Below are 26,908 nucleotides of genomic sequence, written 5' to 3' on the forward strand. Positions count from 1 at the left end.
GCAAGGAGTCCTGCAAAGGGCACGCACAGTGAGGAAAGGGTCGGGGAGAGCCGTATGGATGGAGGCTGGGAGAGAGTCCTGAGAAGCCTCCGAGAGCTGCACTTACCCAGGAGCTGAGGGGAGTCAAATGGAGGAAGCTGGATAGAGGACTGCAAAGTGCTCAGCTCTTTTATACCCATCCCAGACAGCCCGGGGCATTGACCTGAGTGTGGCATTGGCAGAAGCTCCTGATAGTTTTTAAATAAAGCCAACATGCTTCATGACACTCAAGGAGTGAGGCAAAGCAATTAAAACCCTCATCAGTGGAGATATTGGAGTGTAAATATGCCCAGGAGAACAAGAAGATGATGAGAGGGACAGGTGATTACAAGCAATTACATGAAAGACCACACGCTGCTGATGCTGACCTGTCAACACCTGTAACCCCAATGTGTTCCTAGTCCCAAACTTCATCTATGAGAAAGACTCACAGGTATCCTGCAGACAAAGCACTTTGCAATCCTGCTCACAAACACAATGTCTATCATTACCTTCATTACCACTGTTTTATGAGCTGGTAAACTTTGGACAAAGCAATGAAGTGATCCCACCCTGCTGGGACTGCTCCCAAACAACTGCTACCACCCTTCATTGGCAAACAGTAGGATGCAATTGGGTTGGGAAGTCAGGAGCATCACTGAATGTTGCCCAGCTCCCTGCCCAGTGCAGCATGGGGCATTTCTGACTTGCCAGCGAAGGGTACATCTGTGGCTGTGATGTCTTTGTCTGTGAACATTAATGTGACAAGGCATTAGGAGCACATTGGGGTTTATTATCATGGAATCATAGAATTATAGAATCACCGAGGTTGGAAAAGATCCACATGATCATTCAGTCCAACCATCCACCCATCACCAATAGTTCTCACTAAATCATGGCTTTGAACACAACGCCCAAACGTTATTTGAATACCTCCAGGGTTGGTGACTCCACCACCTCTCTGGGCAGCCCGCTCCTTTGCCTGAAAACTATTTCAGAGAAGTAATATTTCCTAATGTCCAGCTTTAATCTTCCCTGGAGCAGCTTGAAGCCATTCCTTCTAGTCCTAGACTAGATACGCAAGAGAAGAGGCCAAACCCCAGCTCACCACAACCTTCCTTCAGGTAGTTATAGAGAGCAGTAAGTCTCCCCTGAGCCTCCTCTTCTCTGGACTAAACAATCCCAGCTCCCTCAGCTGCTCCTCATAGGGCCTGTGGTCCAGACCCCTCACCAGCTTTGTTGCCCTTCTCTGAACAAGCTCTAGAGCCTCAATGTCTTTCTTGCAGTGAGGGGCCCAGAACTGGACACAGTACTCAAGGTGCAGCCTCACCACAGCTGAGTACAGGGGGACAATTACTTCCCTGTTCCTGCAGGCAACACTGTTTCTGATGCAAGCCAAGATGCCATTAGCCTTCTAGGCCACCTGGGCACGCTGCTGGCTCATGTTCAGCCGAGCATTAATCAATATCCCCAGGTCCATTTCCTCTACACAGTCTTCCAGACACTCAGCCCCAAGCCTGTAGCGTTGCCTGGGGTTGTTCTGGCCAAAGTGCAGGACCCGGCATTTGGTCTTGTTGAATCTCATCCCATTGGCTTCAGCCCAGCAATTCAACCTGTCCAGATCCCTCTATAAGGCCTCGCAACTTCCAGCCAACTTGGTGTCATCTGCAAACTTACTGAGGCTGCACTCAATGCACTCATCCAGGTACTCAGTAAAGATATTGAAGAGGACAAGCACCAGCACTGACCCTTTGGGAACACCACTTATGACTGGTCGCCAGCTGGATTTAACTCTATTCACCGCCACTCTCTGGGCCTGGCCCTCCAGCCAGTTCCTTACACAGCCAAGAGTGTACCTATCCAAGACATGGCATCACCTTGTCTTTGAAGTAATTGTGTATAGCCATGGGACTTTCTCATACCCTTGCTGCTCTCCAGGGTGCCTTTTCACCTCTGTGTACACAGTGGGAAGGGAAATAATTGCTCTGCATCTCTTCTTATGTGTCATTAAGCATCGTTGCTTTATTTAACAATTATCTGAAGCTTCTGCCACCACCACCCTCCTGTGTATGCCTCGGGCTGTCTGGGATAGGTATAAAAGAGCTGAGTACTTTGCAGTCCTCTATCCAGCTTCCTCCACTTGACTCCCAACAGCTCCTGGGTAAGTGCAGCTCTTGGAGGCTTCTCAGGGCTCTCTCCTAGCCTCCATCCATACGTCTCTCCCCGACCCTTTCCTCACTGTGGGTGCCCTTTGCAGGACTCCTTGCTTGTGTGGAAGATGTCCTGCTCCAGCCTGTGTGCCCCTGCCTGCGGTGTGGCCGCCCCGGCCCCGCTGGCTGACAGCTACAACGAGCCCTGCGTGCGCCAGTGCCCCGACTCCACCGTGGTGATCCAACCCCCGGCCACCGTGGTCACCTTCCCCGGGCCCATCCTCAGCTCCTTCCCGCAGAACGCTGCAGTTGGCTCAGCAGGAGTCCCCGCCGTTGGAGCAGGCTTGGGTGGCAGCTTTGGACGTAGTGCCGGCTTTGGGGGCTATGGAGGCCTGGGAGGCTATGGAGGCTCTTATGGCCTTGGGGGCCTTGGGGGCTTTGGGGGCTTTGGCAGCTGCGGATACGGTGGCTTGCGCCGAGGTCTTGGGTACCTCAGTGGCAGCTGCGGGCCCTGCTAAGCACAACACTGCCTATGGCCTCTGTTGAAGGAGAGCTCTGAAGAAGTCTCAGCACATTCCCACCTGATGCCGTGAGGAAAGGCTCCCCTTCAGCATTGCTGAGTATGGGATTGGATTCTTCATGCTTGCACGGGGACCAGCTGTTTTCCTCTGCTCCCCCTGATCTTCGCTTCAAGATTCTCTGCCCCATGATTACACAGCCCTGTGCTGGCTCCCTGCTCCTTTCCCTCTGAGCTCTGCAGGGAGATGGGGACAGCGTCTGGCCAGGGACTGCTCTTCTGCTACCTCCATCCTCTCCCCCTGGACATGCAATAAAATCTATCTTGCATCACAGTCTCCATCTCTGAGTTTTCTTTCACACCTCCTCTATCCCCAGTTCCCACTGCAGCTGCAGAGGCCCATTGGGACCATTTCCAAAATCTCCCAGCTGGGCCTTCTCAGGAGAACTCTGGGTATTGCCCCCTCCTCTCTCACCTGCTGGAGGCCACATGACTCCAGCAGGAGCTCACCCCATCCAGGCCCCATACAATGCCTATAGAACCTGCTGCACCCTTAGCGCTCTCATAGTCACCTATGCCCCTGGTTCATGTCTGCTGCAGCTCAAGGTGTGCTTGTGGCCTAACAGTGATCTCACTGTGTGCTGCTGAGGGTCCCTATAGGTGGACTTCATGCTGTGGGGTCCACAGACACAGATGCAGCCTCCCAAAGTGAAAAAGCCACATCAGACCTCCAGTGAAGTCATGGGGCAGAGGAAGGAGCCCCTCAGCAACCTTGTCTCTATCCTCTCAAGATTTCTTCTTGCTCCTTGTCTCCCCAGAGCTTCAGATAGCAACATAGTGTGTTTTTCCCCACAGATGCCCGGTAGAAAATCTGCAGTAGCTGTGACACACTACTCAGCTTGCCAGAGCAGACATGTTACACTCAGTTCTTTGCAGTGAATGCAGTACTGGGCCCTGGCTGCCCTTCATCTCATACAAACCTCCTGGACTGAGGCTGCACAAAGCACCCAGCCACATCAGCATGACGGGGCCCAGCCACTACCTCCCACCAATGGGCCCTCACCCACCCCACATGGGAAACCACAGGAGGCAAAACAAAAAATGGGGTTGGGCTGAGCACATTCACACAGGAGCCAGCACAGAGATGGGGAAGGAAGGGAGAAACTGCGGTGTATCCAAAGGCAAGGGAGAAAGGACAATTTTCTACTCAGCCGGTGCAGGAAACCTATGGCTGCTCCTGACATTTTGCTGCCTTTTCACCGTTCTCTGTCTACCAGTTGCTGATGGAGTATGTTCTCTTGAGGTCCCCAGCAGTGACCAACCTGCTGCTCAGCTGCCCACCTTGATTGTTGTGGCAGGAATCACCTCTGTGCAAGAGTAGTGCACAGTGCTGGGATTGTGGAACCAGAAGATGTTTGGGGAAGAAAGAGACATAAGGAGAGGAGAGACTCCAAACTCTGACTCAAGACCTTGGTGCTCTCTGGGACAGGATGGCTGTGTTCCATTCATCACTGAGAGTGGACCCTTGGGAACATGGATTGATGCCTCCCTTACCCCCTCCAGTGTCCCTGCCAGGATTTGAAGGTGGGCACTGTTAGCAGGTGTCAGCTGCCCTGACTATGCAAGTCTCCCCACTTTGTATGACCTGCACATGTAATCACAGGCAGGATGAGAAAGGGAAGAGAAACAAGGCATGGAGAGCACTGGATGGTCAAAGGGGGTGGAAGAGGCTCCATGGGAAATCCAGTGAGTGTTAATGCACTCAAGAGGGTTGTGCTTACGACTGAGAGAGGAGGAGACTCAGTGGGATGTGCTCTTAAAGAGTCTCTGTGCACTGTGATCCTCAGCAGAAATGTACTGCCCCAACTGCCAAATGTCCCAGAGGCAATGCGATGGGAGCAGCTTGCAGCCCAGATGCAGAGACACTGAGTTGTCGGGAAGGTGGGAAGGAGAAGGACAATAAAAACACTGGAGTCAAGACTGCAGTGCAAGAGAGCTTTTATTGCAGGTCCAGGAGAAGAGGAGGGAGGTGGCAGAAGGGCAGCCCCTGGCCAGAGGCTGCTCTTGTCTTCATGCGGAGGGAAGAAGGATGGGAGCAAACAGTCAGTGCTGGGCTGTGTCATGACATGACAGTGAGTCCTGAAGCTAAGATCAAATAGAGCAGAGGAAGAAGGAGATGTTCGCCACAGAAGCACGAGCTGTCCAATCTCCGGAGCCCTGTGATTCCAAAGGGGAAGTCTTCATAATGACATCAGGTGGGAATGTGCTGACACTTCTCCAGAGCTCTCCTTTGACCATGGACATAGGCAGTGCTGTGCTTAGCAGGGCCCGCAGCTGCCACTGAGGTACCCAAGACCTCGGCGCAAGCCACCGTATCCGCAGCTGCCAAAGCCCCCAAAGCCCCCAAGGCCCCCAAGGCCATAAGAGCCTCCATAGCCTCCCAGGCCTCCATAGCCCCCAAAGCCGGCACTACGTCCAAAGCTGCCACCCAAGCCTGCTCCAACGGCGGGGACTCCTGCTGAGCCAACTGCAGCGTTCTGCGGGAAGGAGCTGAGGATGGGCCCGGGGAAGGTGACCACGGTGGCCGGGGGTTGGATCACCACGGTGGAGTCGGGGCACTGGCGCACGCAGGGCTCGTTGTAGCTGTCAGCCAGCGGGGCCGGGGCGGCCACACCGCAGGCAGAAGCATACAGGCTGGAGCAGGACATCTTCCACACAAGCAAGGAGTCCTGCAAAGGGCATCCACAGTGAGGAAGGGGTCGGGGAGAGACGTATGGATGGAGGCTAGGAGAGAGCCCTGAGAAGCCTCTGAGAGCTGCACTTACCCAGGAGCTGAGGGGAGTCAAATGGAGGACGCTGGATAGAGGACTGCAAAGTGCTCAGCTCTTTTATACCCATCCCAGACAGCCTGGGGCATAAATGGGAGGTCATAGGTGGCAGAAGTCCTAGATAATTTTTAAATAAAGTCAACACGCCTCATGACACTCATGGAGTGAGGCAAAGCAATTAAATCCTTCATCAGTAGAGTCGTTGGGATGTAAATGTGCCCTGGAGAACAAGATGATGATGAGAAGGACAGGTGATTACAAGGAATTACATGAAAGACAGACCATGCGCTGCTGATGCTGATCTCTCAACACCTGTAAACCCCAATGTGTTCCTAATCCCAAACTTCATCTATGAGAAAGACTCACAGGTATCCTGCAGACAAAGCACTTTGCAATCCTGCTCACAAACACAATGTCTATCATTACCTTCATTACCACTGTTTTATGAGCTGGTAAACTTTGGACAAAGCAATGAAGTGATCCCACCCTGCTGGGACTGCTCCCAAACAACTGCTACCACCCTTCATTGGCAAACAGTAGGATGCAATTGGGTTGGGAAGTCAGAGCATTCCTGAATGTTGCCCAGCTCCCTGCCCAGTGCAGTATGGGGCTTTTCTGACTTGCCAGCCAAGGGTAAACCTGTGGCTATGATGTCTTTGTCTCTGAAAGCTAACCTGCCAAAGCATAAGGAACACTCTGGGGGTTACTGATTCAAAACACATCAGCAGGAACATCACCTTGTCTTTTAAGTAATTGTTTATAGCCATGGGACTTTCTCATATGCTTGCTGCTCTCCAAGGAAAGTTTTGGTCTCAGCATACCCAGTGGGATAGGAAATAATTGCTCTGCATCTCTCCTTGTGTGTCATGGAATGTGCTAGCTTTATTTCAGATTATCCAGAGCTTTTACCACCACCACCCTGCTGTGTATGCCTCAGGCTGTCTCGGACAGGTATAAAAGAGCTGAGCACTTTGCAGTCCTCTATCCAGCTTCCTCCACTTGACTCCCCTCAGCTCCTGGGTAAGTGCAGCTCTCGGAGGCTTCTCAGGGCTCTCTCCTAGCCTCCATCCATACAGCTTTTCCCGATCCTTTCCTCACTGTGGGTGCCCTTTGCAGGACTCCTTGCTTGTGTGGAAGATGTCCTGCTCCAGCCTGTGTGCCCCTGCCTGCGGTGTGGCCGCCCCGGCCCCGCTGGCTGACAGCTACAACGAGCCCTGCGTGCGCCAGTGCCCCGACTCCACCGTGGTGATCCAACCCCCGGCCACCGTGGTCACCTTCCCCGGGCCCATCCTCAGCTCCTTCCCGCAGAACGCTGCAGTTGGCTCAGCAGGAGTCCCCGCCGTTGGAGCAGGCTTGGGTGGCAGCTTTGGACGTAGTGCCGGCTTTGGGGGCTATGGAGGCCTGGGAGGCTATGGAGGTTCTTATGGCCTTGGGGGCGTTGGGGGCTATGGAGGCTTTGGCAGCTGTGGATTTGGTGGCTTGCGCCGAGGTCTTGGGTACCTCAGCGGAAACTGTGGGCCCTGCTAAGCACAGCACGCCTGCAGCCCTGGTCAGAGGAGAGCTCTGGGGAAATATCAGCACATTCCCACCTGATGTCGTGGGGAAGGATTCCCCTTCGGCATCGCTGAGCCCTGGAGCTCGAACACCTTGTACCTGCACAGGGACCAGCACTGTCTTCCTCTGCTCCACATCAGCTTTGCTTTAGGACTCACAGCTCTGTGATGACACAGCCATGTGCCTGCTGCCCACTCCTTTCTCTTTGTCCTGTGCAAGGAGATGGGTACCGCCTCTAGCCAGCGGCTGCCCTTCTGCCACCTCCCTCAACCATAGAACCTGCAATAAAATCTATCTTGCATCACAGTTTCCGTCTCTGAGTTTTCCTTCACACCTCCTCTATCCCAAGTTCCCCTTGAAGTTGCAAAGGCTCTCAGGGGCCATCGCTGCCAGCTTACAGCTGAGCCTTCTCAGGAACTCCGTGGCTGCTGCCCCCTCCCCTCTCACCTGCCCTGGACACCAGAAGCTTCAGCAGGAGATTTCCCCAAGCACGCTCCATACAGTGCCTTCAGTACCTGCTCCTCCCTCAGAACTCTCAGCCACTTCTCTGCCCCTGCTTTCTGCCTGCTGCAGCTCAACAACAGCTCTTGGCCCCATCCACAGCTCAGTGTCTGCTCTTGAGTGTCCCTGTAGTTGGCCTTTGTGACGGGAGGTCTGCAGACAGACGTGCAGCCTTCTAAAGGGCAAAAACAATTCCAGAGACTCGGCTGATGCCATGAGGCAAAGGAAGGAGGGTGAGAGTCCAGGAGCAACCTTGACTACAGTCTCTCAAGATTCTTTCCTGCTCCACTTCTTTCCAGCGCTCCATATAGCATCAAGGACGCTGATTTTCCACACCATTGCTCAGAAACAAATCCACAGCAGCTGTGAAAAATTGCTCTGACAGGGCAGCACAGCCATGCTTCACTCTGCCCCATGTAGTGACTGCAGTGCTGGGCCTCTGGCTGCCCTTCATCTCATACAAACCTCCTGGACTGAGGCCACCCAAATAACCCTCCACATCAGCGTGATGGGGCCCAGCCACCACCTCCCACCAATGGGCCCTCACCCCACCCCACATGGGTAACCACAGGAGGCAAAACAAAAAATGGGGTTGGGCTGAGCACACTCACACAGGAGCCAGCGCAGAGATGGGGAAGGAAGGGAGAAACTGAAGTGTAGCCAAAGGCAAGGGAGAAAGGACAATTTTCTGCTCATCCAGTGTAGGAAAGCTATGGCTGTTCCTGATATTTGCTGCCTTTTCACCGTTCTCTGTCTACCAGTTGCTGATGGAGTATGTTCTCCTGAGGTCCCCAGCAGTGACCAACCTGCTGCTCAGCTGCCCACCTTGATTGCTCTGGCAGGAGTCGCCTCTGTGCAAGAGTAGTGCACAGTGCTGGGATTGTGGAACCAGATAATGTCTGGGGAAAAAAAGGGATGTAAGGAGAGGAGGGACTCCAAACTCTGACTCAAGACCTTGGTGCTCTCTGGGACAGGATGGCTGTGCTCCATTCATGGCTGTGAGGGCTACCTTGGGAAGATGGGGTGGTAATTCCCTTTCCCCCTCCAGTGTCCCCCTCCAGGATCTGAAGACAGGGACACTGTTAGCAGGTGTCAGCTGCCCTGTCCATGCACTGCTTGTCTGCCCATTTCCTCTGACCTCTACGCGTCGTCACTGGCATAACAAGAAAACAAAGAGAAAGAAGGCATGCAGAGGCCAGGTTGTGCAGATCTCACGGAAGAGGTTCTGTGGGACATCCATTGCGTGTTAACATACTGAAGTGAGGTTTGTTTCAGAGGTGTCGTTGTGCTGATTGCAGAAGCGAGGAGGCTCAGTGGAATGGGCTCTGCAGGACCCCGTGTGCACTGTGATCCTCAGCAGTAATGCACAGCCCCAACTGGCAAATGTCCCAGAGGCAGTGGTGTGGGAGCAGCTAGCAGCCCAGACTCAGAGTCTCTGAGATATAGGGCAATTAGGGAAGGACAAGGAAGACAAAATACCGGAGTCAAGACTGCAGTGTAAGAGAGATTTTATTGCAGGTCCAGGGGAGGAGGGGGGAGGTGGCAGAAGGGCAGCCCCTGGCCAGAGGCTGTCCTTGTCATCTTGCAGAAGGCAGAGGGACAGGAGTAGGCAGCCGTAGCTGGGCCGTGCTATCACGGGTAAGCCAGTCCAGAAGCAAAGATCAGTCAGAACTAAGAAAGACAGAGCTGGTCCCCATGCAGGCATGTGGTATCCAAGGTTTGCAGTCCAGCGATGCTGAAGGTAAGCCCATCGTCACGGCGTCAGGTGGGGATGTGCTGGGGCTTCTCCAAAGCTCTCCTTCATTTGTGTCCAGAGGCAGTGCTGTGCTTAGCATGGCCCGCAGCTGCCACTGAGGTATCTGTGGCCTCGGCGGAAGCCACCAAATCCACAGCTGCCAAAGCCTCCATAGCCCCCAAGGCCCCCAAGGCCATAAGAGCCTCCATAGCCTCCCAGGCCTCCATAGCCCCCAAAGCCAGCACTACGTCCAAAGCTGCCACCCAAGCCTGCTCCAACGGCGGGGACTCCTGCTGAGCCAACCACAGAGTTCTGTGGGAAGGAGCTGAGGATGGGCCCGGGGAAGGTGACCACGGTGGCCGGGGGTTGGATCACCACGGTGGAGTCGGGGCACTGGCGCACGCAGGGCTCGTTGTAGCTGTCAGCCAGCGGGGCCGGGGCAGCCACACCGCAGGCAGGGGCACACAGGCTGGAGCAGGACATCTTCCACACAAGCAAGGAGTCCTGCAAAGGACACCCACAGTGAGGAAAGGGTCGGGGAGAGCCGTATGGATGGAGGCTAGGAGAGAGCCCTGAGAAGCCTCCGAGAGCTGCACTTACCCAGGAGCTGAGGGGAGTCAAATGGAGAAAGCTGGATAGTGGACTGCAAAGTGCTTAGCTCTTTTATACCCATCCCAGACAGCCCAGAGCATAGATGACAGGGTGGTGGTGGCAGAAGCCCCAGGCAATTGCGAAAAATAAAAGCAACATGTTTCGTAACACTCAAGGAGTGATGCAGAGCAATTATTTCCCTCCCCATAGTATACACTGAATAGCAAACATCCCCTGAGGAATAAGGATGTGGTGCTATGTTCAGATGTCTAAATGCAATTATATTAAAGATCAGGTACTGCTGATGCTGTCTTTTTGGAGCCAATAATCACCAATGTGTTCATAATCCGAAAGTGTAAGAATCAGACAAATCTTGTGAAGGATGCACTTTGCAATCCTGCTTATAAATGAAATGACTGTCATTACCTCCCTTTTATGGGCTGGAAAACAGAGGTGGTGGAAGTTTGAAGAGAGATGAAGTGATCACACCCACTTGAGACAGATCCCAAACTTGTATCATCTTTCCTTCCTCCTTGCAGGTGTTCAGCTTAGAAGGCTGAACATGACCTAAACCATGTCTTCTTTCCCTTGTCTGCTCTACCATCCTCCACTTCATATGTCCCCAAATCAGATCCTACTGATCCCCAAGCCTTGTCAAGCTGGAATTTGTTGCTCTTGTTTTTTCAGTGCCACGAAGTGGGTTAGACACCCCTGAATACTTAAAACCTGCAACCAAAGACAATGTGCTCGGAGTGGGGTCTTGAACATTGCTCTGACAGGAGTCGCATCTCTCACTGGCATGAGGAGATGATAGGACTGGGACCTACAAAGACAGAGAAGGTTTTTGATCAATCCTTTAAAACTTTGGATTTTCAGCCAGTAAAAGAGATGCAATGACAGGTGGGCTGGCGGTAAGCTCAGGTGCAAAGAGCATATATTGCAAAATGCCCAAGACTATTCAAATCCATAAGAATGCAATGAAGCACAGGCTAGGTTTATGAGGGTTATTAGTTCAGATTAAGCAGTGCCTAACATTGAATGTAATGTCATTTAAAATTTGGTCCTGTCCAGCGTGTCTCTGTTGGACATGGCACGCTTATTACTCCATGCATCGAAAGATGATATAATTAATGAGCATCACTCCTTATGTGTCATGAAATGTGTTAGCTTTATTTAAGGATTATCTGGGACTTCTGCCACCACCACCCTCCCGTGTACGCCCCGGGCTGTCCGGGATAGGTATAAAAGAGCTGAGCACTTTGCAGTCCTCTATCCAGCTTCCTCCACTTGACTCCCCTCAGCTCCTGGGTAAGTGCAGCTCTCGGAGGCTTCTCAGGGCTCTCTCCTAGCCTCCATCCATACAGCTTTTCCCGATCCTTTCCTCACTGTGGGTGCTCTTTGCAGGACTCCTTGCTTGTGTGGAAGATGTCCTGCTCCAGCCTGTGTGCCCCTGCCTGCGGTGTGGCTGCCCCGGCCCCGCTGGCTGACAGCTACAACGAGCCCTGCGTGCGCCAGTGCCCCGACTCCACCGTGGTGATCCAACCCCCGGCCACCGTGGTCACCTTCCCCGGGCCCATCCTCAGCTCCTTCCCGCAGAACGCTGCAGTTGGCTCAGCAGGAGTCCCCGCCGTTGGAGCAGGCTTGGGTGGCAGCTTTGGACGTAGTGCCGGCTTTGGGGGCTATGGAGGCCTGGGAGGCTATGGAGGCTCTTATGGCCTTGGGGGCCTTGGGGGCTATGGAGGCTTTGGCAGCTGTGGATTTGGTGGCTTCCGCCGAGGCCACAGATACCTCAGTGGCAGCTGCGGGCCATGCTAAGCACAGCACTGCCTCTGGACACAAATGAAGGAGAGCTTTGGAGAAGCCCCAGCACATCCCCACCTGACGCCGTGACGATGGGCTTACCTTCAGCATCGCTGGACTGCAAACCTTGGATACCACATGCCTGCATGGGGACCAGCTCTGTCTTTCTTAGTTCTGACTGATCTTTGCTTCTGGACTGGCTTACCCGTGATAGCACGGCCCAGCTACGGCTGCCTACTCCTGTCCCTCTGCCTTCTGCAAGATGACAAGGACAGCCTCTGGCCAGGGGCTGCCCTTCTGCCACCTCCCCCCTCCTCCCCTGGACCTGCAATAAAATCTCTCTTACACTGCAGTCTTGACTCCGGTATTTTGTCTTCCTTGTCCTTCCCTAATTGCCCTATATCTCAGAGACTCTGAGTCTGGGCTGCTAGCTGCTCCCACACCACTGCCTCTGGGACATTTGCCAGTTGGGGCTGTGCATTACTGCTGAGGATCACAGTGCACACGGGGTCCTGCAGAGCCCATTCCACTGAGCCTCCTCGCTTCTGCAACCAGCACAACGACACCTCTGAAACAAACCTCACTTCAGTATGTTAACACGCAATGGATGTCCCACAGAACCTCTTCCGTGAGATCTGCACAACCTGGCCTCTGCATGCCTTCTTTCTCTTTGTTTTCTTGTTATGCCAGTGACGACGCGTAGAGGTCAGAGGAAATGGGCAGACAAGCAGTGCATGGACAGGGCAGCTGACACCTGCTAACAGTGTCCCTGTCTTCAGATCCTGGAGGGGGACACTGGAGGGGGAAAGGGAATTACCACCCCATCTTCCCAACGTAGCCCTCACAGCCATGAATGGAGCACAGCCATCCTGTCCCAGAGAGCACCAAGGTCTTGAGTCAGAGTTTGGAGTCCCTCCTCTCCTTACATCCCTTTTTTTCCCCAGACATTATCTGGTTCCACAATCCCAGCACTGTGCACTACTCTTGCACAGAGGCGACTCCTGCCAGAGCAATCAAGGTGGGCAGCTGAGCAGCAGGTTGGTCACTGCTGGGGACCTCAGGAGAACATACTCCATCAGCAACTGGTAGACAGAGAACGGTGAAAAGGCAGCAAATATCAGGAACAGCCATAGCTTTCCTACACTGGATGAGCAGAAAATTGTCCTTTCTCCCTTGCCTTTGGCTACACTTCAGTTTCTCCCTTCCTTCCCCATCTCTGCGCTGGCTCCTGTGTGAGTGTGCTCAGCCCAACCCCATTTTTTGTTTTGCCTCCTATGGTTACCCATGTGGGGTGGGGTGAGGGCCCATTGGTGGGAGGTGGTGGCTGGGCCCCATCACGCTGATGTGGAGGGTTATTTGGGTGGCCTCAGTCCAGGAGGTCTGTATGAGATGAAGGGCAGCCAGAGGCCCAGCACTGCAGTCACTACATGGGGCAGAGTGAAGCATGGCTGTGCTGCCCTGTCAGAGCAATTTTTCACAGCTGCTGTGGATTTGTTTCTGAGCAATGGTGTGGAAAATCAGCGTCCTTGATGCTATATGGAGCGCTGGAAAGAAGTGGAGCAGGAAAGAATCTTGAGAGACTGTAGTCAAGGTTGCTCCTGGACTCTCACCCTCCTTCCTTTGCCTCATGGCATCACCCGAGTCTCTGGAATTGTTTTTGCCCTTTAGAAGGCTGCACGTCTGTCTGCAGACCTCCCGTCACAAAGTCACAAAGGCCAACTACAGGGACACTCAAGAGCAGACACTGAGCTGTGGATGGGGCCAAGAGCTGTTGTTGAGCTGCAGCAGGCAGAAAGCAGGGGCAGAGAAGTGGCTGAGAGTTCTGAGGGAGGAGCAGGTACTGAAGGCACTGTATGGAGCGTGCTTGGGGAAATCTCCTGCTGAAGCTTCTGGTGTCCAGGGCAGGTGAGAGGGGAGGGGGCAGCGGCCACGGAGTTCCTGAGAAGGCTCAGCTGTAAGCTGGCAGCAATGGCCCCCGAGAGCCTTTGCAACTTCAAGGGGAACTTGGGATAGAGGAGGTGTGAAGGAAAACTCAGAGACGGAAACTGTGATGCAAGATAGATTTTATTGCAGGTTCTATGGTTGAGGGAGGTGGCAGAAGGGCAGCCGCTGGCTAGAGGCGGTACCCATCTCTTTGCACAGGACAAAGAGAAAGGAGTGGGCAGCAGGCACATGGCTGTGTCATCACAGAGCTGTGAGTCCTAAAGCAAAGCTGATGTGGAGCAGAGGAAGACAGTGCTGGTCCCTGTGCAGGTACAAGGTGTTCGAGCTCCAGGGCTCAGCGATGCCGAAGGGGAAACCCTTCCCCAAGACATCAGGTGGGAATGTGCTGAGATATCTCCAGAGCTCTCCTCTGACCAGGGCTGCAGGCGTGCTGTGCTTAGCAGGGCCCGCAGCTGCCGCTGAGGTACCCAAGACCTCGGCGCAAGCCACCGTATCCGCAGCTGCCAAAGCCCCCAAAGCCCCCAAGGCCCCCAAGGCCATAAGAGCCTCCATAGCCTCCCAGGCCTCCATAGCCCCCAAAGCCGGCACTACGTCCAAAGCTGCCACCCAAGCCTGCTCCAACGGCGGGGACTCCTGCTGAGCCAACTGCAGCGTTCTGCGGGAAGGAGCTGAGGATGGGCCCGGGGAAGGTGACCACGGTGGCCGGGGGTTGGATCACCACGGTGGAGTCGGGGCACTGGCGCACGCAGGGCTCGTTGTAGCTGTCAGCCAGCGGGGCCGGGGCGGCCACACCGCAGGCAGGGGCACACAGGCTGGAGCAGGACATCTTCCACACAAGCAAGGAGTCCTGCAAAGGGCACCCACAGTGAGGAAGGGGTCGGGGAGAGCCGTATGGATGGAGGCTGGGTGGGAGTCCTGAGAAGCCTCCGAGAGCTGCACTTACCCAGGAGCTGAGGGGAGTCAAGTGGAGGAAGCTGGATAGAGGACTGTAAAGTGCTCAGCTCTTTTATACTCGTCCTGGACTGCCTGGGGCTTTGATGAGGTGGCAGAAGCTCCTGATAATTTTTAAATAAAGCCAACATGCTTCATGACACTCGAGGAGTGAGGCAAAGCAATTAAAACCCTCATCAGTGGGGATATTGGAGTGTAAACATGCCCAGGAGAGCAAGAAGATGGTGAGAGGGACAGGTGATTACAAGCAATTACATGAAAGACAGACCATGCACGGCTGATGCTGACCTGTCAACACCTGTAAACCCCAATGTGTTCCTAATCCCAAACTTCATCTATGAGAAAGACTCACAGGTATCCTGCAGACAAAGCACTTTGCAATCCTGCTCACAAACACAATGTCTATCATTACCTTCATTACCACTGTTTTATGAGCTGGTAAACTTTGGAAAAAGTGATGTCCTCCTGGGACAGCTCCCAGACAACTGCTACCACCCTTCATTGGCAAACAGTAGGATGCAATTGGGTTGGGAAGTCAGAGCATCACTGAATGTTGCCCAGCTCCCTGCCCAGTGCAGCATGGGGCTTTTCTGACTTGCCAGCCAAGGGTACGTCTGCGGCTGTGATTTCTTTTTGTTTGAACGTTAACATGAAAAGGCACAAGGAACACACTGGGGGTTATTGGTTCATAACACGTCAGCAAGACTTTGATTTCACGTAATTGTGTATAGCCATTTGACCTTCTCATCCCCTTTCAGTTCTCCAAGGCACCTTTTGTGTCCAAATGTGACAAAAGGCTAATGAACCCATTGGGAAAGGAAATAATTGCTCCGCATCTCTCCTTATGTGTCATGATGCATATTGGCTTTATTTCATTATTATTGGGAGCTTCTGCCACCACCACCCTCTCATCTATGCCTCAGGCTGTCTGGGATAGTATAAAAGAGCTGAGGATTTCCACAGTCTATCCAGCTATCTTCCAGCTTTCTCCACTTGACTCCCCTCAGCTCCTGGGTAAGTGCAACTCTCGGAGGCTTCTCAGAGCTCTCTCCCAGCCTCCATCCATACGGCTCTCCCCGACCCTTTCCTCACTGTGGGTGTCCTTTGCAGGACTCCTTGCTTGTGTGGAAGATGTCCTGCTCCAGCCTGTGTGCCCCTGCCTGCGGGGTGGCCGCCCCGGCCCCGCTGGCTGACAGCTACAACGAGCCCTGCGTGCGCCAGTGCCCCGACTCCACCGTGGTGATCCAACCCCCGGCCACCGTGGTCACCTTCCCCGGGCCCATCCTCAGCTCCTTCCCACAGAACTCTGTGGTTGGCTCAGCAGGAGTCCCCGCCATTGGAGCAGGCTTGGGTGGCAGCTTTGGTCGTAGTGCCGGCTTTGGGGGCTATGGAGGCCTGGGAGGCTATGGAGGCTCTTATGGCCTTGGGGGCCTTGGGGGCTTTGGCAGCTGTGGGTACGGTGGCTTGCGCCGAGGTCTTGGGTACCTCAGTGGCAGCTGCGGGCCCTGCTAAGCACAGCACTGCCTATGTCCATGGTCAAAGGAGAGCTCTGCAGAAGCCCCAGAACATCCCCACCTGATGCTGTATGGAACGGTTTCCCTTCAGCACCGCTGGACACTGGAGCTTGGACCCCTCGTACCTGCACAGGGTCCAGCTCTATCTTTCTTTACTCTGTATGATCTTCGCTTCAGGACTGGTTTCCCCATGATGGCACAGCCCAGCACTGACTGTTTGCTCTCATCCTTCTGCCCTCTGCGAGGTGATGGGGAGAGCCTCTGGCCAGGGGCTGCCCATTTTACATCTTCCTCCTCCTCCCATGGACCTACAATAAAAGCTCTCTTGCACTGTAATCTTCACCTTGGTGTTTTTATGTTCTTTCTCCTTCCCTGCATCTCTCACATCTCAGAGCCTGCAATTCTGGGCTGCTAGCTGCTCCCACAGCACCGTCTCTGAGACATTTGGCAGTTGGGGCTGTGCACTACTGCTGAGGATCACCAGTGCATAGAGGTTCCTGGAGAGCACATCCCATTGAGCCTCCTCCCTTCCCCCAATGGGAATAATGGCACCTCATAAACAAACCTCACTTCAGTATGATAACACTCATTGGATGTGCCACAAACCTCTTCCACACCCTCTTTCCATCCAGGGCTCTCCATGCCTTCTTTCACATCCTTTCTTGCCAGGCCAGTAGTTACACATGGAGGTCAGAGGAAATGGGAAGACAAGCAGTGCATGGATAGGGCTCCTGCCACCTGCTAAGAGTGACGCTATGTTCATAACAGGGAGGGGGCATATGTGGGGCTAAATGAGGACGCTCCCCATGTTCCCAAGGTTCCACTCTCAGTCATGAATGGAGCACAACCATGCTGTCCCAGGGAGCACAAAGGTCTTGAGGCAAAGTTTGGAGTCCCTTCTTGTCTGGTGTCCTTTTCTTCCCCAGGCATCTTCGGATCCCACGATCCAAGCACTGTGCACTGCTCTTGAACAGATGTGATTCCTGCCAGGGAAGTGAGTGCAGCTGAGAAAAAGGTTGTTCATTGCTGGGACCTGAAGAGAACACATGCCATCAACAAGAAGCATAGGTTTCCTGCACCACTAGAATGGAAAATTGTCCTTCCTCCACTGACCTGGTTTACATCTTTAGTTCTTCCCTCCTTCCTCACCTCTCTGCTGGCTCCTGTGTGATGGGGCTCAGCCAAACCCCATGATTTGCCTCCTGTGGTGTCCCATAGGGTGGCTGCAGGCCCATTGGTGGGAGGTGGTGGCTGGTCCCCTTTGCTCTGACATGGCCAGGTGTTTTGTGGGGCCTAGGGCCAAGAGCGCTGTGTGAGATGAAGGGCAGCAGAGGGCTCAGCACTGCATTCACTGCGCAAGGCTGAGTGAAGCAGGGTTGTCCTACTCAGGCAGAGGCATGTGGCCCAAGCTGCTGTGGAATTTCTTGTGAGCCAAAGGTGAGTAAAAACTGCCTATGGTAGTGATATGTGGAGCTCTGGGTAGAAGAGGTGTAGGAGATAATCTTGAGAGGCAAGAGACAAGGTTGCTGATGGAATCTTAGCCTCCTTTCTTTGCACCATGGCCTCGCAGGATGCTCTGACATGGCCTCTGCCCATTAGGAGGCTGCACTGCTGTCCATGGACCACACAACCCAAAAGCCACCTACAGGGACACTCGAGAGTGGGTACTGAGCTCATTGTTATCCACGAGGTCTCCTTGGGCTGCAGCAGGCAGGAACCAGGGGCAGAGGAAAGAGGGAGAGCTCTGAGGGAGGAGCAACTGCAGAAGGCACTGTGTGGGGCCTGGATGGGGTGAGCTCCAACTGGAGCCATAGAGCCAACCAAGGGCAGGTAAGAGGGGAGAGAGCAGTGCCCACAGCGCTCCTGAGAAGGCCCACTGGGAGATTTTGGAAATGGCTGCATAGAGTCTGTGCAGCTGCAGTGAGAACTGGGGACACAAGAGGGGTGAAGGAAAACTCAGAGAAGAAAACTGTGATGCAAGAGAGCCTTTATTATAGGTTCAGGGGAAGAGGATGTAGGTGACAGAAGACAGCCCCTTGCCAGAGGCTGTCCCCATCTCCCTGTAGAGCTCAGAGGTAAAAGAGCAGGCAGCCAGCACTGGGCTGCATCATCACAGAGCAGCGAGTCCTGAAGCAAAGATCAAATGGAGCAGAGGAAGACAGTGCTGGTCCCCGTGCAGGTACGAGTTGTCCAGTCTTCACAGTCCAACACTGCCGAAGGGGAGCCGCTCCTCACGTTGGGATGTGCTGAGTCTTCTCCAGAGCTCTCCTTCAACCATGGGCAGCGGTAGTGCTGTGCTTAGCAGGGCCCGCAGCTGCCACTGAGGTACCCGAGACCTCGGCGCAAGCCACCGTATCCACAGCTGCCAAAGCCTCCATAGCCCCCAAGGCCCCCAAGGCCATAAGAGCCTCCATAGCCTCCCAGCCCTCCATAGCCCCCAAAGCCGGCACTACGTCCAAAGCTGCCACCCAAGCCTGCTCCGACGGCAGGGACTCCTGCTGAGCCAACCACAGAGTTCTGCGGGAAGGAGCTGAGGATGGGCCCGGGGAAGGTGACCACGGTGGCCGGGGGTTGGATCACCACGGTGGAGTCGGGGCACTGGCGCACGCAGGGCTCGTTGTAGCTGTCAGCCAGCGGGGCCGGGGCAGCCACACCGCAGGCAGGGGCACACAGGCTGGAGCAGGACATCTTCCACACAAGCAAGGAGTCCTGCAAAGGGCACCCACAGTGAGGAAAGGGTCGGGGACACCTTTATGGATGGAGCCTAGGAGAGAGCTCTGAGAAGCCTCCGAGAGCTGCACTTACCCAGGAGCTGAGGGGAGTCAAGTGGAGGAAGCTGGATAGAGGACTGCAAAGCGCTCAGCTCTTTTATACCCATCCCAGACAGCCTGGAGCTTAGATGGGAGGGTGGTGGTGGCAGAAACTCCCACTAATCATGAAACAGGCAACAGGCTTCGTGACACACAAGCAGTGACGTGACGCAATTGTATCTCTGTCCTTTGTGGACTTTGAGGCACGAACATGCTGTGGAGAAGAAGAAGATGGAAGAATTAGATGGCAACATGCAATTATGTGAAATTCCAGATGCTACTGGTCCTCATTTTATGGAACTAGTCAACTCTAATACCTTCCTTATCCTTCATGCAATTGCATCTTCACCTGTAAAATCCAGCATAGCTCCACATTTTTTCAGCATCTTTAGGGAACTAGTGAACAGGAAATGCCCCATGTGTCACAGATGTAATGTTTATGGATGCTCCAGAACTCACACCCCAATTGCCTCCTGGCCCTTACTGGTGTAGAATGATGGTGGACAACTGGGAGTGGTCCCAGGTGGGTGGGATGGCTTCATTTTTTGCCCCCAATTCCACCACCTCTGTTTACCAGCCCATAAAGTGGAGGTAATGAGAGGTGTGCAGGCAGCGTGCTGCATTGTAAAATGCTTCATCTGCAGGATGCCTCTGACTCTTCAACACAGATGAAGTTTGGGATTAGGAACACTTTGGGGTTTGTTGGTGTTGTGAGGTCAGATTCAACAGCATGTGGTCTTTCATGTGATGCCGCATCAGTGTTTAACCCTCCCATCACATTCTTCTTCTCCAGGGCATGTTTGTTACTCTGGGTACCAGTGATGACGGATATAGTTGCCCCGCATCACTCCTTGTGTGTCATGAAGAATGTTGGCTTTATTTCATGATTATCTGGGGCTTCTGCCACTACCGCCCTCAAGTCGATGCTTGGGGATGTCTGGGACAGGTATAAAAGAGCTGAGGGCTTTGCAGTCCACTGTCCACCTTCCTCCACTTGACTCTCCATCTCAGCGTGGTAAGTCTATGCCTTATGTATCTCAGTTTCTTAGCAGTACTTTTGTCAAGTGCTTCTTTGCTGTGGGCTCTAACACTTTCTTCTTAGTGCCTGATAAGTCTGGGAGTGATCATACTTTTTTCAGAAATATGGAAATCATGGATATTTAAACTTTTAGGCACAATGTCCTGAGCTTACCAATGCAATTTTATCCTTTGCACTCTCCATATCTTTCTCACTGCTTTATGTGAGGGAGTTTTACTCCACCCTCCGGCTTAGCTGGGACATAGTCTCACGCAGGAAGAGCAGGTGGTTTACACCAGCATTTCAAGTGAATATTGTACTTTTGCTCGGACTGACTGATATGATGCAGAGCATTTCCTCAGCACTTGCTCCAAATGCAAGAGAGGCACGAAGGACTCGTGTTCCATTTCTATTCTGACCATGGCTTTGCCTACTCTCACAGCTTCATCTCCTGAACCAAAGGATGTCCTGCTCCAGCCTGTGTGCTTCTGCCTGCGGTGTGGCCGCCCCGGCCCCGCTGGCTGACAGCTACAACGAGCCCTGCGTGCGCCAGTGCCCCGACTCCACCGTGGTGATCCAACCCCCGGCCACCGTGGTCACCTTCCCCGGGCCCATCCTCAGCTCCTTCCCGCAGAACGCTGCAGTTGGCTCAGCAGGAGTCCCCGCCGTTGGAGCAGGCTTGGGTGGCAGCTTTGGACGTAGTGCCGGCTTTGGGGGCTATGGAGGCCTGGGAGGCTATGGAGGCTCTTATGGCCTTGGGGGCCTTGGGGGCTTTGGGGGCTTTGGCAGCTGTGGATACGGCAGCTGGGGCCGAGCCTACAGATCCTTCGGGGGCAGCTGTGGGCCCTGCTAAACCCCAAATATCCACACAGTACAGTGCTGCATCTGCTGAGTCTTCACAAATACCTCCTCTTCTCTTCTACCACCAGATGCAGCTTTCCATCCCTCTTACGGCTGTGTCAAAGCAGTTATTTTAAATTACTGTTCCTTGCTTTTTGTACTGTAAAGCCTTTCAAATTTGCAGTTTAGGGCTCAGGGTTTCCATCAGTGCCCCCGGAAGTTCCCCTCTACTTGTGTACAGCAACGCAGTGCTGATGCTCGGGTGAGGCTCTCCCCACTCTGACCAAATCTGAGCCTCCTGAATGATGCCAAGAAGAGGATTCTCTGGGATGTAGCCCTGGGTTGAGACTTGCTGCAGCCTTGTAGTTTGCACGATTGCAATTCATTATTTCTGTGTAGTGCTTTTTTTCTGTATTACTCTGTACTGCCTTCTCCATTTGCATTAAAGAATCCTGTATTGCATCAACAATTCCATGCAGAGTCAAGAATTTGGTCTTCCTTTCGCTATGAGATTTGTTTATAAGAACGCAATGATGTGAAATATCCAACAGCTCACAGGTTTGGTGAAAAGTTTTATGATATCTCTGATTTTCTTTCAGAGATCACGTTTAAAATGAAGTGTAGGGAATTTACTGCAAAAATATATGCAGATTCAAAGGTAGGATAATGTTTTGTGTGTTCTATGGAGGAACAGATACTGGACTAGTACCATATTTTGTTCTCATTCAGACCCTGGGAAAACTTATACATGTTTTAACATTGAAAGCAAGAAAATACAGATGAAATGAATATGTTTTTCCTTCCCCCTAGATGGAAAGGAGGAAGGAAAATTTTCAGTGGGATCCAAAGTGACGTTTCTTCAGCTCTTTAAACCAGATCCCTCTGTTCCCCATCACAACCCATCAGCTGTGATGCTATTGTGGTGCTCCACATGTGCTTTGCCTCCCTCTGCAGGAGCCCCTGGACTTTGTCTGGGCCCTGGGATTCTCCACCCTGAGGTCTGAACCCAATGAAGTCACCTCCGGTTTAGGCTTTGGGCCAAGTGCTGGGAAGTTGCCCTGCCTTGAGAAGGACACAGGAAATTTGATGGAGATCATTCTCTGAGAAATGAAACCTGCAGGGGATGTGGTTTGAGGCCTTCCTGACGATTCTTCAGGCTCTTCCTTGGGCACATCATGATTTGTTCTCTGGTTTGATCAGTCTCATGCAGGATATTCTTGCAATGTTATGATGAAAAAATTACATATATATTCACGCTGACTACATATGTTGCTAGTTATTCATGTATATTGCTAATTATTTAACTTTTCCTCCTTAAATTCTCTATTATTCGGGTCTTGTCTGTCCAGCACCAAATATTAGTATTTCAGAAGGCTGGACACAAATGAGCTGCAGTCTTTGTGAATATAACCTACTCCATCTACCTAATCTCTATGACTATAAATTACTTCACCTATATACTAGGCATGTATTACTGGGGAAGTTTCATCTAGAGGATAAGTGATGAAAAGTATCAGAGAATTCCCCCCCTTCCCCAATAAAGTAGATAGACCCCCCCAAAAAACTTTGGCAGTGGAAACCATGAAATAAAAAATCCTTACCTTGTTCTAATGCAGAAATAACATTTGATTCCCACACTACAAATTCAATAAAGGATGAAAGGAGAAGGCAGTTATTATGTGGCAATGAAAATCAAAAGTTTGGTATAGAAAATTTATTTGGAAGGAGACAGCTTTTCTACAATTGTACAAAGTGTATGTTGGCCAGAATATAAAGTTTGTCTTTCTGGGTGTCCAGTGGGGCTTTGGCTGATCACCAGCATCAAAGTAATGCAATCAATTTATTTATTTCCCTTGTAGTGCATTTCCTGTGTGCAATTTCTAGCATCCTAAGTCACCTCTCTAAAATCAGTGTTAATAACATAACTGGAACAAAGCACGACATAAGCAGATGACTAAACGGGAAAGCCAGAGGATAACAGACCTAACCTAAAGGCAAAATGAAGAAATGCACACCCAAGCCTGCCTTCCACTGGTGCTGAGCACTCACAGCTCTTGTTCTCTTCAGCTGGAGCCCAGCCCTGGGGTGATTTGAGCTGATTCCATTGGCTCCACCCTTAATTTTCTTCTGGAGTTCCCTTGGTGACTTCTTCAGATTGTTCTTCCATGAGTGTTCAGTATGCCCACCGCTTTCCGGAGCGATATGAGTTGCATGGATGTGTCCATTGGGAGGAATAGGTGTAGGAGTACTTCGGGGCGCAGCGCGGCTCAGGACGGGTGATGACTTGCGGGGTGAGTTTCTCAACTGGTGGTGCCTCTGCAGGTAGGGCTACTGCGGCGGGGGGCTCAGCCTGGGCCACTTCTGTGGATTCTGAGGACCCCACCACAGTTTGCTGTGGGTAGGTGGTGAGGATGGGCCCTGGGAAGGTGACGACCACAGGTGGTGGGTAAATGATGACCCGGGAGTCACCACAGGTCACCACACAGGGCTCATTGCTACTGCTGGCCAGCGGCTGGGGGCATTTGGCCTCACAGGGGTTGGAGCAAGCCAGCTGGTTGGTAGCCATCACCCGGCTGTGGCACAGGTTTCCTGCAAGTTAATTGTAGAATTAGACAGGGGAAAGGAAAAAAAAAATGTCCTGGTTGTCATTGCTTTTTTTTTTTTTTTTCCTGTGTGCTCTATAATTGATGCTTCTAAGCTTGGCTCTAAAGGAACTTAAGACAGGTAACTTGGACGAAAGAAACTGTTTAACTTCTCTCCCCATCTCTACAGCCTTTTCCTTAATCTATTTCTCACTTTCTAATTTGCTCCTTTAAGCTTGCTCCCTTCCCTTCCTCCCAAAGCCCAAATTCTCCCCTTCCCCTGTGATTCCCATCCCAACCCCCTAAGCTAACTTTGCTCTGACACCTCCCTGCTCTTGGCAGTGCTTCCTGCAGACAAGCAGAAGCCTGTTCCCACAGCGTCTCCTCTCCTCCCACCCACAGCCTCCAGAACTGCACCCACTCTGTGCTGTGTGGATGGGGTGCAAGCTGGGAGATCTGAGTTTTCCACACTTCTGAATATTGAATTATCCATTTATGAACCTACTTTATTTCTTCTATTATTTTCCATGTAAATTCCTGCTATTAACAGGCATTGTTCCATTAAGACAAGGAAAAATTCAAGGCAGAGATTTAATGGGGGTTTTCAAATACAGATTTAATAAATAAAATGCGTTGCTTACAGCATTCATATTGTAGATGAGTGATTGGTCAATTGTTTTATCAATGGAGAAATGGTATATGGTGTCATAAAATAGGTAGCCAGATATGCTTTCTAATGCATAAACAATTATATTGCAAAGCATGAAGTGTCCAAAGCTGCTTTCCCTGACTTCAGGAGCTCAGTGCTGCCTTGTGCCAGGGGCTGGCAGAGGGAAGGAGCAAATCAGCAAGCTCTCTGATCTATTTGCTTCTCTCAGCAGTAGCCAGGGGAACAGAAAACTATCTCTAAACATCTCATTCTGCAGAAGGGGGGGGCAGGGGGAAAGCATGCATAATGTTTTATTCCTCAGATACCCTTAGGTTAGAACTCAGCGTTGACCTGAAAAAATTGTGTAATTTATCCTCTGTAAAGAGGTGAAAATGCCAGCAAAATCATGTGCTAATAGTTATAAGTGAGAGCTTATTTTCAATGTTATATGAAGTAATAATATGTAATCATCACCCGGTGTAGCTTGTTAGGACTCTAAGTAAACTAGCTAATAACAAATAAAAGTAGAGCTGCATCTCTATAGCGGAGCAAAGCTACTTCAAGCGATGAAGTTTTACTTCAACGGTCATCTACAGAATTCCATTCCCTCCACATCCCCCCCAGCAACTGCCAAATCCCCCGTACATGGCAAATAAGCAAAAACAGAGCTAAAAAGACACTTTGCTCTTCTGCGAAGTTTTCCAAGCGAAGAGATTAAATTCCTGCATCTCCCATCAAATTAGCAGCCCAGAGTCTCGAGAAACCCTTGATTTTATTTTACAGCCTTTATCCTGCAGAGAAAAAAGGATCTATAGAAAGATGTTTACTAATCCCACTGATAGCACATTCATGCAGGATTTAGTCCCAATTTTTACCAAGATTTACACTAAAATAACATCAAATTCATAGTTGTCAAATCAGACTTACTCAGTGTACCGCAGAGAACAAACCAAGAGAAGTAGTGAGAAAAGCTGTGTGCGAAAAGAGCGTTTATATCCTTCCTCAGATTGCCTGGAGGATCTGAGCCACCCTTTGTGTAAAGGACCTTAATTACTTATGAAGCAAACTTTGTTGCATGTATTACTCCTGTAATTGTTTTGCTTGCTGTTTATGATTATTTGAAGCTGAGTTAAGTAATGACTCAAAATGCAGACTGTAAGTTGCCAGTTCCTTTAATCTTGAAGTTTCCTGGTTTTGCTCTGCTGATTCTGTTAGGAATTAAAAATACATGGCTGCTTTTTGTGACTTATCTTTGCTAAAAAACATGAGTGCACGGAGAGTCGGAGATGTCAGTATCATGGTGAGTCAATGCATGCAAGATCTCTTTCCTTGTTGGAAATACAGACTGACATAGACTCTTCCACGCCTAGATAAATCTCTAGAGGCACAGGGCTTCCTTCTCATCTGATATAATGTTAATGGAGTTGATGGAAGTGCTCTTAAACTCAAAGGAAGTATCTGGTGCAAAAACTTGACAGCAAAACTATCATTTAAATAAAGATGAAATCATCTCCAATTCTGAAGCCTAAAAGAAGGAGCTGATTAAACAAATGCTTTACATTTTTTATTCTGTGTGAGGTCAGGAAAGTCTAAACCCACTAAGATACCTTTACTATTAACATGAAATGATTTCCAAGTATGATATACTGAGATGTTTGTGAAGTACTTTGAATTCTTGTTTCCCAGTGTCTCCAGAATATTCCTGATAAGCTCTGCAACCTGGGGGATGTTCAGGGCTGCCTCACTAAATAGCAGTAATTCATGACACAAACATTAAGACAGTGGATTTAATTTATCTAAGCATGCTTGGTGTCTTTATGCACAAAGCCTCCCTCTAGAGGGAGGATGGAGTACAGTGAACTGATTTACTGGAGAATGGGTGTCCCCCATGTATCTATCACTGAAGTCCTCCTGCTGGTCTTCTGCCACCAGGGGGAGCCTTCCTGTGTTCAGGAGCCTCCCATCATGCACTGCTCCTCTGCTCACCTGGGGGCAGAGTTAAGGGGACTGGGGCAGCCTGGGGCTGCATTTGGGCTGTCGGACTGTGCCATGGCAGAGGTGGCCTCAGGTTTTCATGGTTTGCTCCCAGTGAGGTGGTATGAATAATTGTACGCATGGAGAAAACTTGCAATTCAACTACAAATATAATTGTGTTGTTCTTGTCTATTTTTTTACCAAGATCTTGTGGTTCTAATTTAACATAACTTCTGTCTAGAAGACTGTTGCCCTCAGGAATTGCCGTTTCAAAGCATGGCTTTTAGAACACACGCAGCAAAATGGACTTCACCCCTGTAAAGCGATTCTAGCTTAGGACAGTGGATTCTTGTTTCATCTCCACAGCACTTGGGAAATCCCTGACATAGGCAGGAACTGAATCCTGGCTGTTGTGTTAAGATAAATTCCCTTAGCTATGAGAGAATGAATTCTTCTGAATTCCCTCCTCTGCAGTATTGCTAAATTAGATTTTTTCCCCCACTCTAGTTTTTATATTGTACACTGGAGTGACTAATAAAGGCAACAGAGCACAAAGAGTAAGGTAGGCTGCATATACCACAATGTGCAATGTTAATATTGTGAGCACCTATTAACTTTAAATCATTTTAGATAATTATACCCTTGTGCAAGGCAGGGACAGCTTTAATAATGGCTCTTGTCTAGCTAAAATATGATCGCTATGGCCAAACCAGTTCTGTTCAACTTCACAGTGCAGAAGACTTGTTTGTAAAGCTGAGTCAGGAATGCTTGCTAATGAAGGAATAATCAAAGGGAAATACTTAGGAATAGATGCTCTGCTGATGTAGATCTGCAACGTTCACTCTCTGAACTTCAAAGAACCTCTATATGCTTACCTCATCTGCAAATATATTATATCAGCACAAATTCTGCCCATTAGGCAATTATAAATT

General features: G+C 51.2%; 9 protein-coding genes across 9 annotated transcripts; 5 read left to right on the plus strand and 4 right to left on the minus strand.

Annotated features, from left to right (window-relative positions):
- The first annotated feature begins 2,286 nt into the window (after positions 1-2,286).
- Positions 2,287-2,686, plus strand: LOC116241443 (claw keratin-like). Its single transcript, XM_031612021.2, has one exon. It carries the CDS (start codon positions 2,297-2,299, stop codon positions 2,684-2,686), a length of 390 nt encoding a protein of 129 aa, XP_031467881.1. The 5' UTR covers positions 2,287-2,296.
- A 2,317-nt stretch (positions 2,687-5,003) lies between these two features.
- LOC149914361 (claw keratin-like) lies at positions 5,004-5,404 on the minus strand. Its single transcript, XM_090127416.1, has one exon. The coding sequence runs from the start codon at positions 5,391-5,393 to the stop codon at positions 5,004-5,006; it is 390 nt and encodes a 129-aa protein (XP_089983542.1). The 5' UTR covers positions 5,394-5,404.
- Positions 5,405-6,639: 1,235 nt separating this feature from the next.
- On the plus strand, positions 6,640-7,040 carry LOC149914362 (claw keratin-like). The gene has a single exon (XM_090127415.1). The coding sequence runs from the start codon at positions 6,651-6,653 to the stop codon at positions 7,038-7,040; it is 390 nt and encodes a 129-aa protein (XP_089983541.1). The 5' UTR covers positions 6,640-6,650.
- A 2,356-nt stretch (positions 7,041-9,396) lies between these two features.
- LOC149914363 (claw keratin-like) lies at positions 9,397-9,786 on the minus strand. The gene has a single exon (XM_090127417.1). The coding sequence runs from the start codon at positions 9,784-9,786 to the stop codon at positions 9,397-9,399; it is 390 nt and encodes a 129-aa protein (XP_089983543.1).
- Positions 9,787-11,319: 1,533 nt separating this feature from the next.
- Positions 11,320-11,709, plus strand: LOC116241213 (claw keratin-like). Its single transcript, XM_031611827.2, has one exon. It carries the CDS (start codon positions 11,320-11,322, stop codon positions 11,707-11,709), a length of 390 nt encoding a protein of 129 aa, XP_031467687.2.
- Positions 11,710-14,074: 2,365 nt separating this feature from the next.
- On the minus strand, positions 14,075-14,475 carry LOC116241179 (claw keratin-like). Its single transcript, XM_031611791.2, has one exon. It carries the CDS (start codon positions 14,462-14,464, stop codon positions 14,075-14,077), a length of 390 nt encoding a protein of 129 aa, XP_031467651.2. The 5' UTR covers positions 14,465-14,475.
- Positions 14,476-15,720: 1,245 nt separating this feature from the next.
- Positions 15,721-16,101, plus strand: LOC116241178 (claw keratin-like). Its single transcript, XM_031611789.2, has one exon. It carries the CDS (start codon positions 15,721-15,723, stop codon positions 16,099-16,101), a length of 381 nt encoding a protein of 126 aa, XP_031467649.2.
- A 2,300-nt stretch (positions 16,102-18,401) lies between these two features.
- On the minus strand, positions 18,402-18,791 carry LOC149914364 (claw keratin-like). The gene has a single exon (XM_090126942.1). It carries the CDS (start codon positions 18,789-18,791, stop codon positions 18,402-18,404), a length of 390 nt encoding a protein of 129 aa, XP_089983068.1.
- A 1,603-nt stretch (positions 18,792-20,394) lies between these two features.
- Positions 20,395-20,784, plus strand: LOC149914365 (claw keratin-like). The gene has a single exon (XM_090126941.1). The coding sequence runs from the start codon at positions 20,395-20,397 to the stop codon at positions 20,782-20,784; it is 390 nt and encodes a 129-aa protein (XP_089983067.1).
- Positions 20,785-26,908: the final 6,124 nt, after the last annotated feature.

The sequence above is a fragment of the Phasianus colchicus genome, chromosome 30 (genome assembly GCF_987193195.1).
Source record: "Phasianus colchicus chromosome 30, bPhaCol1.hap1.1, whole genome shotgun sequence".
Lineage (NCBI taxonomy): Eukaryota > Metazoa > Chordata > Aves > Galliformes > Phasianidae > Phasianus > Phasianus colchicus.

Bases quoted from the DNA above. Each gene is read 5' to 3' on its own strand.
- LOC149914361 (XM_090127416.1), bottom strand. From the start codon at position 5,393: ATGTCCTGCTCCAGCCTGTATGCTTCTGCCTGCGGTGTGGCCGCCCCG.
- LOC116241179 (XM_031611791.2), bottom strand. From the start codon at position 14,464: ATGTCCTGCTCCAGCCTGTGTGCCCCTGCCTGCGGTGTGGCCGCCCCG.
- LOC116241443 (XM_031612021.2), top strand. From the start codon at position 2,297: ATGTCCTGCTCCAGCCTGTGTGCCCCTGCCTGCGGTGTGGCCGCCCCG.
- LOC116241178 (XM_031611789.2), top strand. From the start codon at position 15,721: ATGTCCTGCTCCAGCCTGTGTGCCCCTGCCTGCGGGGTGGCCGCCCCG.
- LOC149914365 (XM_090126941.1), top strand. From the start codon at position 20,395: ATGTCCTGCTCCAGCCTGTGTGCTTCTGCCTGCGGTGTGGCCGCCCCG.
- LOC116241213 (XM_031611827.2), top strand. From the start codon at position 11,320: ATGTCCTGCTCCAGCCTGTGTGCCCCTGCCTGCGGTGTGGCTGCCCCG.
- LOC149914363 (XM_090127417.1), bottom strand. From the start codon at position 9,786: ATGTCCTGCTCCAGCCTGTGTGCCCCTGCCTGCGGTGTGGCTGCCCCG.
- LOC149914364 (XM_090126942.1), bottom strand. From the start codon at position 18,791: ATGTCCTGCTCCAGCCTGTGTGCCCCTGCCTGCGGTGTGGCTGCCCCG.
- LOC149914362 (XM_090127415.1), top strand. From the start codon at position 6,651: ATGTCCTGCTCCAGCCTGTGTGCCCCTGCCTGCGGTGTGGCCGCCCCG.